Source organism: Phaethon aethereus (genome assembly GCF_964289735.1).
Source record: "Phaethon aethereus genome assembly, chromosome: 4".
NCBI classification, from domain to species: Eukaryota; Metazoa; Chordata; class Aves; order Phaethontiformes; family Phaethontidae; genus Phaethon; species Phaethon aethereus.
Genome location: NC_138578.1, coordinates 23,390,860 through 23,403,391, shown reverse-complemented (window position 1 = coordinate 23,403,391; position 12,532 = coordinate 23,390,860). Strand labels below are relative to the sequence as shown.

Below are 12,532 nucleotides of genomic sequence, written 5' to 3'. Positions count from 1 at the left end.
GGTAACTCATACCTGCCCCCATGATACAACCCTGTTTCCTGTAATTGAAACAAATATCAGAAGGTGGGACAGAAAAAGATGAAAAATATGTGCTTGCAAAGCTCAAGTGGCAAAAGGTTGGGTGTGGCTAGGGCATATTCAGAAGAGCAAGCAGACTACAACCATGAAACCGTTAGTAGGTGACATTAATTGCTAGTTTTACCTGATATTGTCAGACATCACATCATTTCAAACAAAGAACCATGGTATGATTATAACAAATAATGTTATGCTGATGTAACAGTTAATACAATTATTACCTACATTGCTATAAAATAGCTGGAAGCACTAATTAAAAGCATCAGGATAACCCAATTCACAGCACATGCAAAGCACATGAGATGCAGGACTTCAATTCCTATGCGGCTGTAATCTTAAACAATCCAGAAGCCCTTTGCATTTAAAACAGCATAAGTCTACAATAATAACTTACAAGAAAAGAGATAATGTTACTTCTCTGAAAAGTATTTCTCTTCAGAAGACACACAAGAAATTTCAGGCTTAGCTGGGATCATTTATTCACTGTATAACCTTGGGACCAAGTTCTGTTCTCACTTACATGGATGCCAGGGCTGTCAGAGCCAGCTAACGCAGCTGAGAACAAAATTCTGTGTCTTATTTTAACTGGGGGGCCAATATAACATGTGCTCACAGTCACAGAGTTCAGCTGCTCTTCGGTCTGATGACCAGGCCTGCACAATTCACCACCTGAATCTTATATAAGTCTTATCCCATGTGTTTAACATGAGATGAAGAGGGCCTTGGACCAAGGAAACCCTCAACTTTAAATGTATTCTTATGGACTCCACAGCCCATGTTTCCTACCACGACTGGCAACTTCTGGCAACTTTAGTATGTAGCAATTTGATTTAATTCTGGAAATGACAAAAGGACTAATAATTCTTCTCAAACAAGGGCACAGAAAACACACCATCATCATGCAGTAAGGTGCTTTTGGGCTAACTCACAGGTCATCACTAAAAAGGCCCTCTAATACTAAACCATCCTGAAGATCTTAAGTGTAAATATGATGGTATCTTATGTGCCTTTGGTAAATGTATCTCCATTGTAAATAAATGTTTCTGTTTGCTTTTATTTGTTTATACTGATGCATAAAACTGTTCTTTTGCTATATCAGCACATCAGCATCTTGTAATGTTACAAGATGAAAAAAATCAAAATCCAGACTCTCTTGTCTCTTGGGGCTTTAAATATTCATATTTTCTGGATCATATTGCACGGCATTTCACATACAGATTCAGCACTGGAAACGATGGAAAAAATTCTGGTCTCATTCACACTGGCACAAGTCCAACATAATTGCCGTGGCATCACTTGAGTTACTCTCATACTGAGCTATGAGAGCTGAGGCTGCAATGAAGTACCTGGAGTTCATATACCTACACATCTAAGGGTATACATTTGCCAGCACCAATAGTACACTTGGCATTTACAACTGTTTCATTTCTCAGCAGAATAGAATACACTGTAAATGAAAAACTGCCAGGTACTCTTGACTACTACAAAAGAATCACTGGCCTAAAATGGCAGTCATTCAGAAAGGTATTTATAATAGTTTTACAAGGAGAACCAAACCCTTCTTCAGCCCCCTGTCCCTTCCCGAGTCCCTTTGTTTTTACCTTATTTAAGCTGCGTGCAGCACTGTCCTTTCCACCCGGAGTCAGGTTTCGGAGCTGCACGTCAAGCAAGTTCACCAGCTGGACCATGGCGGACACAGAGTACGTGATGTCACCAGCATACAAGTGGTTTTTTGTGTGCTCCGCAAGCTCCCGGGCAATATTGGCAGCCATCTCCCCTGACTTCATCTGCAATTGAGAAAGTGGAGGAAAAGGTTGTCTCCAGCTGTTAGTATGATGTTACTCCAGTCCCTTCCAGCCCCACTGTGTTGAGTCAACTTCCCGCAAGAAGAAGAGGAGAGAATAAGAAGAGGAGAGGAAGAGAAGAAGTTCCCAGGAAGGAAACTACATCAAGGGACATCACGGTTTGATCATGTACAGTGTTTGAGTATGGTTTTAAATGCAGGGGTTTTTTTCCAGCTACAGTCATCATATTGTCTTCAACACTATGGTCACCATGTTGTCTTCAACACAATTTCTGATCTTCTCACGGGGCAGTGCTGGAATTGAGGGGCCACTGCTTCTTTGCACTGCAGCAGATGCAACCAAAGATAGCACTGGTTTCCATGGGCTGCCCATGCTAGGGAGGGCTTCAGTTAGCTTGTTCCATTGCCTTATCTATGCCACTTGAAAAAAACCCACCATGTAAGTAGTCTCTCCTGTCAAGAAAGAGCAGTTTCTGGTTCCAGAATATTATTTGATAGCTACGATATGACTTTTGTTATAACTCCTGTGCAAAAAAAGTTCTTTGTAAAAAGAACAAAAATAGATGACATAACCCAGATGAACAAGAGAAAAAAGTTCACAATCCCCATCATTTGGATTTAATAATCAGGTGTTAATTTACCACTTAGCATTTGCATGCAGGAGACGTGCTCCTTACCACACTAGCCACTACATCTGTAATGAGGTTAGCGATTGTCAGCACATAAATGCATACTAACTCAGGAGGAAAAGGCTTAAGACTTCAAGCAGAGGCCTGCTGGAAGGGGAAACCAAGTAGGCTGTTTGGCTGAATCTTCTATTAAAAGATTTCTATTGTCTAGTTGAGTCATAAAACTCATGAATCACCTGCAGCAAAATTCACTGTGTAATTATTTGGGAAACTCTCTCTTTCCCCTTGTGGCTTTTCCCCCTTTCTTGCTCTGTTTTGCTCTCACTACCTGCTGCCCCTTTCCTCTTCTATGTCATGAGGACTGGGGACAGAGCAGCTGGTCCCACCTCCTTTCTACGAGCAGCCCATTACAAAAATATTATTGCAGGTTGCTGGTCTTTTTTTTGTTACATACCATTCTGTGATTTGGAATGCGTATCTATGGGGAATATGCCAGGGGTAAGGAGAAATTACACAGGAGGACATTTAAATGAAGCTCCCACCTCTCTGTTGGGCTCAATGACCAACTCTGCTGGGTTCTTCATAAGAAATTTCCAATTGTCTTATCTTCCAACAGTTAGAAATCAGTTATTTCTCTTGTTCCCTCAATTTATGGTGCTTATAATAAAATCAAGATTCTAGGGAAGGATTGCAGGCTGAGCTTCTACCTCTCTGTAAATCAATTAGCTGAGTTATAAATGAATAACTTACTTCCATCAATTTGACAGCAACAGCCCATCTGATTTAATGAAATCTAACTAAAGATGTTCATATGCTCATCTTCAGAGAATTAAAGCATATGATGATATAGATAAGATAAATAAAGGAGATAATGTGTTGCTCTTCCCATTAGAGCAATGATAATGTATATTCAAAAACTGAATTATTTCTTCCTTGTTACGCAAGGCTAATGCCATAGAAACCAGATCCTATTCTTATAGCTGCCTGCTCTCCTAAGCCATGCATCAGCTTAGAGGCTGAATTTTGACCTCTTCTGTTGGCACTCAGAATTTTAAAGAATGACTGCATCAAGTCCCTTTATGTAAAGAAGTAAATTTCAACATTTTCCTGCAGTTCATCGCTGGAGTTAGCATGTGTGTTGCTGTAAGTCTTGCAGAAAACTGCAGGAATGTAAGAGCTTTTTACAGGTACATCAGAAACAAAAACCCCTGCTATCCAGTATTTGATGCATACATTTTCCCTTGGACCATGCACCTATGCAAACTGGCATACTCAGAACAAATTGCTCAGCTACTACAAAGGCAAACCCCTGAATTCTCTTTCCCTGTAATAAATCTCTTGTTGCATTTGATTGCAGGCTGCCATTGCTCCTACCTGTCTGCAAAAGTGGTGCAGGCTGGTCACTAATAAACCCTTTTCCCTTTATCTTGGACTTATCCTAAAAACTGTCAATCTGAGGAATTCTAGTGTGACCAAATAAACACCCCAAAATAGGCAACAATGGAAGAAATGCCTGAGAAAAGTCTCATTAAAGCTCAAAATCTGTGAACTCCTGGGACATAGAAGTATTTACCCAAACTCACTTCATGTACCCAGGTTTCCTGAAAATGCAAAGGTGTGCCATTTTCTTGGGACAATGTTATCTGTCTGACAAGTAATGAAGCTACTTCCTAGCACTGACACTCATTTCCAAACCTATTCATTGTCACCCAGAAAATGCAGCTACAAGTCACTGCAACAGTGCTGAGAGACTCTTTCCATCCTGCCCGTGTGCATAATGCGAGGGGTATCCAAAATGATGGCCGTATGACGTTAATGCTAATTTCCCCAACTTTTGAAGCATTTTCCACTGAAGTTAAAGTGTCTCCTATTCAGTCCCATCAAACCCAGCTTCTGTTATCAGTCCCAAATGCTGGCTGAATATTCCAGGCCTAAGATATATGTCTGGTCTCTTATAACAACAGGACTGAACCCCTTCTTTGGTTAATTCTACAGAATGCTCAGCAAAGCTCACGGCTGCCCAAAAGGATGCATTACTAACTTACTTCCCTTCTATAAAGGGCTTCTCCACACCTTTCTCTTCATTATTGCTGCATGGAAGATGAGTTCTTCATGAGGTATTTCTTCCAAAACATTTAATATTCTTTAACCCAAACAATGACATAGTCACATAGGAACAGAGGAACAATCCTTGGAGGTTCCTCAAGGGTCAGGCTGTCATTGCGAGGCAAGCAAGAAGTAAGGGAAAAATGTGCAAGTAACTGAGCTTTCTACTGAGAGGTTCAAGAACAATAAAAGGAATTAAAAATAATATATCTCTCTGATTTGAGACTAATTTTTTTTAAATATTCTATCTTGATTATGAAAAAAATTAAATTTAAAAAGAAAAAGGATTCTGGGATAAAAGTGAACATTCTGTTCTAACCAAATGGGGTTTCTGGTTGTTTTGGGTGATTTTTTTTTGCCTTTTACGAATTGATTAAATCTAATCTTTTTTGTTAATGTTATTTTGAAGGAGAGAAAAAATGTTTCCTGCCAAAAATGTCAACACACAAAATATAGTTTTCTAGCTCTGTCAAAAAAACTGCTCCCCTCTTCCATTTGAGCATACTGGCAGGATTCAGGACAGATTTACAAATGAGTATTGGCATACCTGAAACCATGCTGTGCCACACTTTTCTAATACTTTCCAAGTTTGTACCACTATCTCATGTCTTCTTATGACTGCAAAGACTGTGAAACAATAGTTGTTGGAGAGGGCATATGTTCCTGCCTGTTTCATATATGCCAAGGAACAGAAGCAGGGAGCTTTGTCTGGAAGGACTAACAATGACCCTCCTGCAGCATTGCTCGCTGTTTCAGCCCTGCCTTTCTCAGAAGGAACTGACTGCAGAAGAGGACGGTAGAATAAAAATGAGAGAAATTGCAGAAAAGAAGTATTTAGGGAAGAAAATTCAGAATAAGAAAGGTGCTGGGAAGGGAGTGAATGTGCTGAAACACCAGTGGTCATAAAGGCAAAAATATTTTCCTGCAGCCTGAGGCTGACATATAAAAAAGACGGTATGAAAAATTGAACCAGGATTTTAAAAAAGTGACATACAGATGAACTGGTCAGCTGGAAAGACCATGGAGTTGATGCTGTTTTCCAGAGGGACAAATATCTGACAGTTTTCATTGGGCACCATCAGCAGCCAGCAGTCAGGTAGCAAGGCTGAAACAGGGGCTTTGGGCTAACTTATAACACTGCAAAGCCTTCATTGGCCATTTTCTTTCCCTAGCAGAGGTTTCATTATACATGTATGCATTCACAGAAACGAGTTAGAGCATATCTACCATCCTCTTTTTTTTTTGGAAGATGAACATTCTATTCCATTGAACTTTGCTTTTTTCTTTTATCAGATGATACCTAAAGATATAACTAAGTAGTTATAAACACTGGTTTTCCAACAGAGAGTTGGATTGCTGCTCTCCATACAGTACAGCAGAGCTGGAGAACACTGAAAAAGGGGTTTTGAAACTATGGTATTCAAACAACTTAATCTGCATTTAACATTCCTTTAATAATCTGCCAACAGTAGCACCTGCTCCATCCAATACATGATGGAGCTCTGAAAAAAGACTGTCAAAAGCAGCCTGGATGGAAGATTTCATCATGCTGTCATCAGGATTGCAACCTCACCATCGGGGCCTGGACGTGACCATGTGGTGATGTTCTGCACAAAACCCCACTCCCTCTGCCAGACACACTCAAGCAGTTCTACAAGACCTGATGAAGGTACTTTGAACCCTAAGGTTTATCTACTCCTTGTGACTATTATCATCTAGGCTGTTCAGGAGGACAAGATGAACATGGGTGGCATGTGCTTTAGATTTACTGTTTGAGGTTTTTCATGCATTCATGAAGGACACAACGCTTTCTACTCTGCTACAAAAAAGGCCTCTCTCTTTCAGAGGCTTGAAGCTGAGTGTAGCAGTGCCTCTCCTCCCAGGAAGCACCCACAACTGAAAGCTGCAGCGAGGAAAAGATATTTTCAGGCAAGTCACACACTGCACCGAGGACAGTACTGATGAAAGCAAGAGGTAAAACAAACAGGCTGAGACTGAATGTATGACCTCATGATCAGGATGATGCAATGTATCCAAAGCTGACCTTTTTGCTTCCTTTTACTGCTTGACTCGAGAAATAACCCAGGTAGCAGTGCATAATTCAATCACACTGGCAAGTTTATTCTCCTGCTACGTTATGAGGGCATGGTAGGCACCAACAATAAAGTTAAAGTAAATGTCAGGAGGCCAATGAATTGCTGAAGCAGACATTTGTTCTGATCTTCCACCAAGCACAATAACTCTAATGGAAGCTAATAGAGGGTTGTAAAACTTAATACCATGATGCAAGCAGGCAAACACCCAATGTACAGTCTGAGCGCAGCAGGAGGAAGAAAAGCAGCAAGTAATAATCCTTAGTTCCCTACAGAGACATGAAAGCAAGTACAGTATTTCCCTACCATCCTTTCTGGCTTGGCTAAAATCTCTTGAGGGACCCATCACCCTTCTTCCTGAGCAGCTTGAACCCAGCAGGTGACAGAAGAGGGGATTTTTGGGAGACAAAGCAGATTAGGAACAAAGACATGCTGAGCAGGTATAAACCCTGGCTGCCAAAGAGGTGTTTCTACCCATTTTGTAAGCAGTGCTGCAGCTGCGGATGCTGTGGGATTGGTGGCCCAGGAGGACATAAGCACTGGGGATGCAGGAGAGCTGAGCTGCAGGGTGTGACCACCCCCAGTCCTCATGGCATGGCTGGCTTACTGCTTCCTCTAGCTGCCCCCACAGCAGCAAGAAGAGGAGCTGGCTTGGCTGAGAGGAGGAAGGCTCCCCTTTCAGCTTCAGAGAGGTGCTGGAACAAATCTGCAAGCTTGGGGCAGGGTAGCGTCCTGTCCACAGCAGCAATACGTGTGCCTTACTTACGGATAAATCAGTCTCCATCTCTAACCACAGTGATGATTTCCAAGCCTCTTGCTTGGGCAGGGAAGCCACATGGCTATCAGTTATTTCATAAGTAATTTAAAACCGTGTTTACTGTAAGGATCCTACTGAATGCAAACCCCATCATAAAGCCTGGCAGGGCTTTCCCCTCAGAAGTCACCCCTGGAAAGTCTTGATGTTTTGTAGCAGCTCACTCAGGCATCAAAAGTTTAGATCCACCGTCACTTGGCGGATCCCCCTAGTCTTTCCACCGACTGGTGGAAAAGAAAAATAACAAGAATAAAAAAAAAAGTCCATTCCCAATTGTAACCTGCTGAGCATTTCTGAAAACCTGGCTCGTCCATTTTAGCCTGCTTTGAAAAACGTGTAACAAATTAAATGGGGCTCATTTGTTATACAAATGATAGCTGAGGTTTCAAATAAAATAAGCCTAACCTTGATGGAGATTTCATCAGTGCAGGCTATTATTTCCCTCTGCTAATGGCTAACGGCCTAGCCATCTTCACCGAGCAGCAAGAGGTCTCCCAGCTGCCTGGGTGAATTATGGCTAGAGTAAGTAATATTAACCCCTCCAGGATAACTATGTCGGTCATAAAACAAGAGCTGCACACCTGCTAATTCCAGCAAAGGCAGTCTTTATTAATCAGCTAGCTGAGTGTATGGCAGGTGAGCTGCCCACCCTCCCGCGTGAGACAAAAGGACCATGGCCTTTGTAATGGCTGTGCCAGGTCACAGCAACCCCGTGTTACTTGATGTCTTCCCTCATCTTTGGAGAGGGACGGGTATAAATACAGATGAAGTGAGATAGGGATGATCAGAGGTGTATGTGCTAGCAATTTGCAGGTTGCTGACCCTCAGTTAAGATGGGGGACAGAGAAGAGAAAGCCAAAGAGACTTGTCTGTAGGGTGACCCCAACCCATTCACTAGTGAGCCCTGGCTCTCTGGGAGCACAGTGCTGCTATCGTGCAGCAGCACAGCTAGCCCACAACACTGGGACTCACTCGCTCTGGCTAAAGGAGTGAATAAATCCCACAAATTGCTATAATAAGGATTCAGCCCACAGATTCTGGCGTAAACACACATCTGGTCTCTGTTTGTAATGAAATCAGCTGAAAGCACCACTGTGCATTAATAACAAAAATGTTCAACATATTGCTACCAAATAAGCTCTGCTTGTCTTGAACTTCTATTGTCACATGTTAATGCACTTTTAACACTGATAAATGATGAAGTGCTACAAAACATTCATCAAGGGACTTAAGAATCAAAAGATAAGCATTACTGAGGCATTGTTTTCTATTCCAACAGTTCTTTTACAATTAGGGCAGAAGTTAAAAACAGAAAGTCAGAAGCTCAATGTAAACATTTCATATTGAGCCTGCCTTTCTTTGGTAAAGATTTCTCAACTACAGGGTTTATCCTGTGCTTGCGTGGCATGATAAAATCCTTGGGGATGCATGAAAGGGAAAGTTTCCCTTTGCAATAACTCGGTATTTTCCATACGTCCACCCACCTCCTCCTCCCTCTGTCATTCACTTTAGTTTAATTCCACTCTCCAGTGCCTCTCCTTTGCCTTTCCCTCACCTCCTTTGCCTTAATTTCCATCAGATTTTTACAGTCTTTTTTTCTCCTTGCAATTCCCAGCTACTATGCATGGCTCATGCTTTATGAGTGACTGTTGGTCACTTTGGGTTCCCTGTTGTGAAAAGAACCAGGGAGCTCAGGAACGTCAGTGTGTAGACTTGGTGTGGTCAACACATGGGAAGGGTTTTACCTTCTGAGTGATGTGATTGATCCAGGGAGAAGAACAGTTGCTGAGATCAGGTCCTTGGGACTCCCAGATCCCGTCTGGCACAAGACACCGGAAAGTTGCAACACCTGGAAGAGGAAAGGTACTGTGTTTAATGTTATCGTTTGCATTTTGCCCCTAGGGCCCCATGTCACAGACTTCATTTCACAATGACGGATACCTTATGCAAACCTGGGAGCTTATTAGTGCTCTGGACCTCGGTAGGACACTTCCAAGACATCTCAGTGTCCTAGTCTCCCATCATTTTAGTGCTTAGGGGCCCGAAGACATAAAAGACCCATGAGGTACTGCAGGGATATTATCTCCATTTTGCCAGAGGGCTTTGCTTTAAGCCAAGCAGGAAAGCTACCAGGGACTAAGAAATCGAAACTGGATCTCAAACACTGAGCCAGCACCTGGACTGCTCTGCCCTGGCACCCTGGGATCAGACCCTGTGCCTCAACTTCCTTGCTGCTTTACAAAGATTTTACTGCTCTGAATCATCATTAAACCATTTGGGTGGAAACACTCAAAAGTTTAAATGCTACCAACACCAAGATAGAACGCTGGGCTTTAGTGTCCCAACCCCAACCATCAAAAGGGACATTAAAGGAGAGTTTTGTTTGGTGAGGGCTGCCCAGATCCCTGCTGCGAAAGACAGCAAAGCACCTCAGAGCCTTCCAGACGGAGAGAAATGTGTCTGAAATTGTCCATTTAAAGATCTTTAAAAAGCAAGAAAGCTGGTACATGTAGATTAAAGACTAAGGAGTTTGCATCCTATAAAGTGCTCTGCCCCACAGAGCCAAACTTTTCAGCAGAGGAGTGAGTTACAGGCTAGGTCTGATGGTAGTGCCGATTAAAACCAGTGAGGGTTTGCTCATGGCCTTCAGAGGGAGTTGGAAGAGGCCCACTGCTAATATACCACAGCTTTTAACAAGCTGCATGAATCACTGAAATTACAGATGGGAAAGGCTTATTGCCATCCCCTATCAACAAGTTGGGTTATTTTTTTTTTCTTTAGCTGTTTTCATCCAGTCCTTAGCTCTTGTGCTTAGAAAAGTGCTCCCTGCATCCAAGCTTCACTTTCCTTTTTTATCTTTTCTTTCCTTTTTCACAGCTTCAGTTCAGACTATGCTTTCCCCTCTCTGGGAACCACATGATACTTTTTGCATTAATTTTACCAAGTGGGGCTGGGAAAGACAGCAAAAATGTCCTTTACCTATTCTCACTACTGATGTCTTTCCATGTCCCTCATACTTTTAACGTATATTTTATCAGTCTGACCACCAAATTCAAGAGAGACTCAGGATTCATATACATGGGTGTGAATGGCTCTCCAGGGCAATGGAGCAGAGAAGTAACAGAGAGTCTCCTCTGCAAGCCAGATCCCTCCAGCCCTCACTTTCAGGTAATTTCCTCCACTTTCTGATTTCTTCTTGGCAAGTGGGTTCTCGGGGCTGGACACCAAGACTAGCTTGAAAAATAAATACTTTTGGAAAATGGCATTTGTTAAAATACAGCAAACAACCATATGCCAAAACCCATTCTTCATTCAACTGTGTTTTAATTTGGACATAAAATTTCCAAAAGCAACCTTTTGGAAGTAAACAACTGGGGGGAAGAGTAGGAGAAAATGAGCAAAATCTAATAAAGAATAAACCATTTTGAAAGATTCGTCTTTGTTTCCCACCCTGCTTTCCCTGCTGATCACACTGGATGCTGGCTGCAGTTTGAAAAAACCCTCAAGCTGGTTCAGGAGTGTGATCTGGGAATACTTGTGCTCTGAAATGCTGGCCATGGCCTTTGACATGCAAGCACTGCAGCACAGAGCTTCAAAATGTAAGTTTTGTTGATTTCTGTGCCACTCTCCTCCCCGCAAAAGGAGCAAAGCATCCCATCAACCCATCAGTCAATGAGCCCAGGGGCTACAAATACAGACAAAACCAGGAATAACCGGCACATTGTATACAATTTCTGGAGGCAGAGGCTCTTATACTGCATCGAGCTCAACCCCACAAAGTCATTAGCTTATATTCACCTTCAGTCAGAGCTTGGGATGCCAAAGATCATGCACAATGTGCTCAGCACATTGAGGCTTTGGCCCCCAGCCAGCTACTTGCCATACCTTACCAAGGCAATGTAGACCTGACAGAAGGTATCAGTGTGCTCCACTGAAGAAAGCATGTGTGCCACAAGGCCCCATGGGCAACCTGGTTGCAAACTCACAACATACCACGAGCAAATGGAGATGACTTGCCATGTCCTCCTGCTCCTCGACTCACCTATCGAGCCCATGGGACACGGCTGCTTTGCCACCTGGCCCTGCCGAGTCCGAGACCACATAATATCACGGGCTTCCATGGGGTCGCAGCTCTCCGTGCCAGCTGGGGGCAGCTGGGAGGAGGCAGGTGGCAGGTGTGTGGTCATTTCGTCAGGGACATCGGCCATGGGTGATGGTGTACTGGTGCTCCTGTTCCTCCTGCCTGAGGCTGAGGTGGTGGTGGGGCGGCCGGTGCTGCTGGTGGCCACCCGTGGTGTGGTGCTGGCGGTGGTGCTCCCCGGGCCCAGAGCCCCAGATGTTGATATTCCTGAAAAAAAGGCAGAGTTGATTAAAGAGAGGAAGGAAGAAAGGGACTGAAGCCTAGGTTCCGAGGATGTTCCCTCTGCTGACTGCAGTGGCCTGCAGAGTGTAGCTGGAGCTACAGCTAGTGCAAGGCTTCCTGCACAGCCACCTTTCAGAGACAATCATAGAATCATTAAGGTTGGAAAAGACATCTAAGATCATCAAGCCCAGCCATCAATCCAACACCACCATGCCCACTGAACCATGTCCTGAAGTGCCACATCCACACGTTTTATGAACACTTCCAGTGATGTTGACTCCACCACCTCCCTGGGCAGCCTTTTCCAACGCTTGACCACTCTCTCAGTAAAGAAAGTTTTCCTAATATCTAATCGAACCCGCCCCGGTGCAACTTGAGGCCATTTCCTCTCATCCTATCACTAGTTACTTGGGAGAAGAGACCAACACCCACCTCACCACAACCTCCTTTCAGGTAGTTGTAGAGAGTGATAAGGTCTCCCCTCAGCCTCCTCCACACTAAACTATCCTAGTTCTCTCAGCTGCTCCTCATAAGACTTGTTCTCCAGACCCGTCACCAGCTTCGTTGCCCTTCTCTGGACACACTCCAGCAACTCAATGTCCTTCTTGTAGTGAGGGGCCCAAACTGAACAAAGTATTTGAGGTG

General features: G+C 43.3%; 1 protein-coding gene across 13 annotated transcripts in view; it reads right to left on the bottom strand.

Moving 5' to 3' along the window:
- The window catches only part of ADGRL3 (adhesion G protein-coupled receptor L3), a gene marked incomplete at its 3' end in the record, with an annotated part of 334,909 nt that overhangs the window by 93,906 nt on the left and 228,471 nt on the right, over positions 1-12,532 (bottom strand). For all 13 annotated transcript variants that reach the window (XM_081999397.1, XM_081999403.1, XM_081999404.1 and 10 more), the window contains 3 exons: positions 11,567-11,872; positions 9,270-9,373; positions 1,680-1,865 (listed from right to left, as the gene is read on the bottom strand). In XM_081999397.1, the coding sequence (XP_081855523.1) occupies positions 1,680-1,865; positions 9,270-9,373; positions 11,567-11,872 (596 nt within the window). The remainder of the gene's footprint in view (positions 1-1,679; positions 1,866-9,269; positions 9,374-11,566; positions 11,873-12,532) is intronic.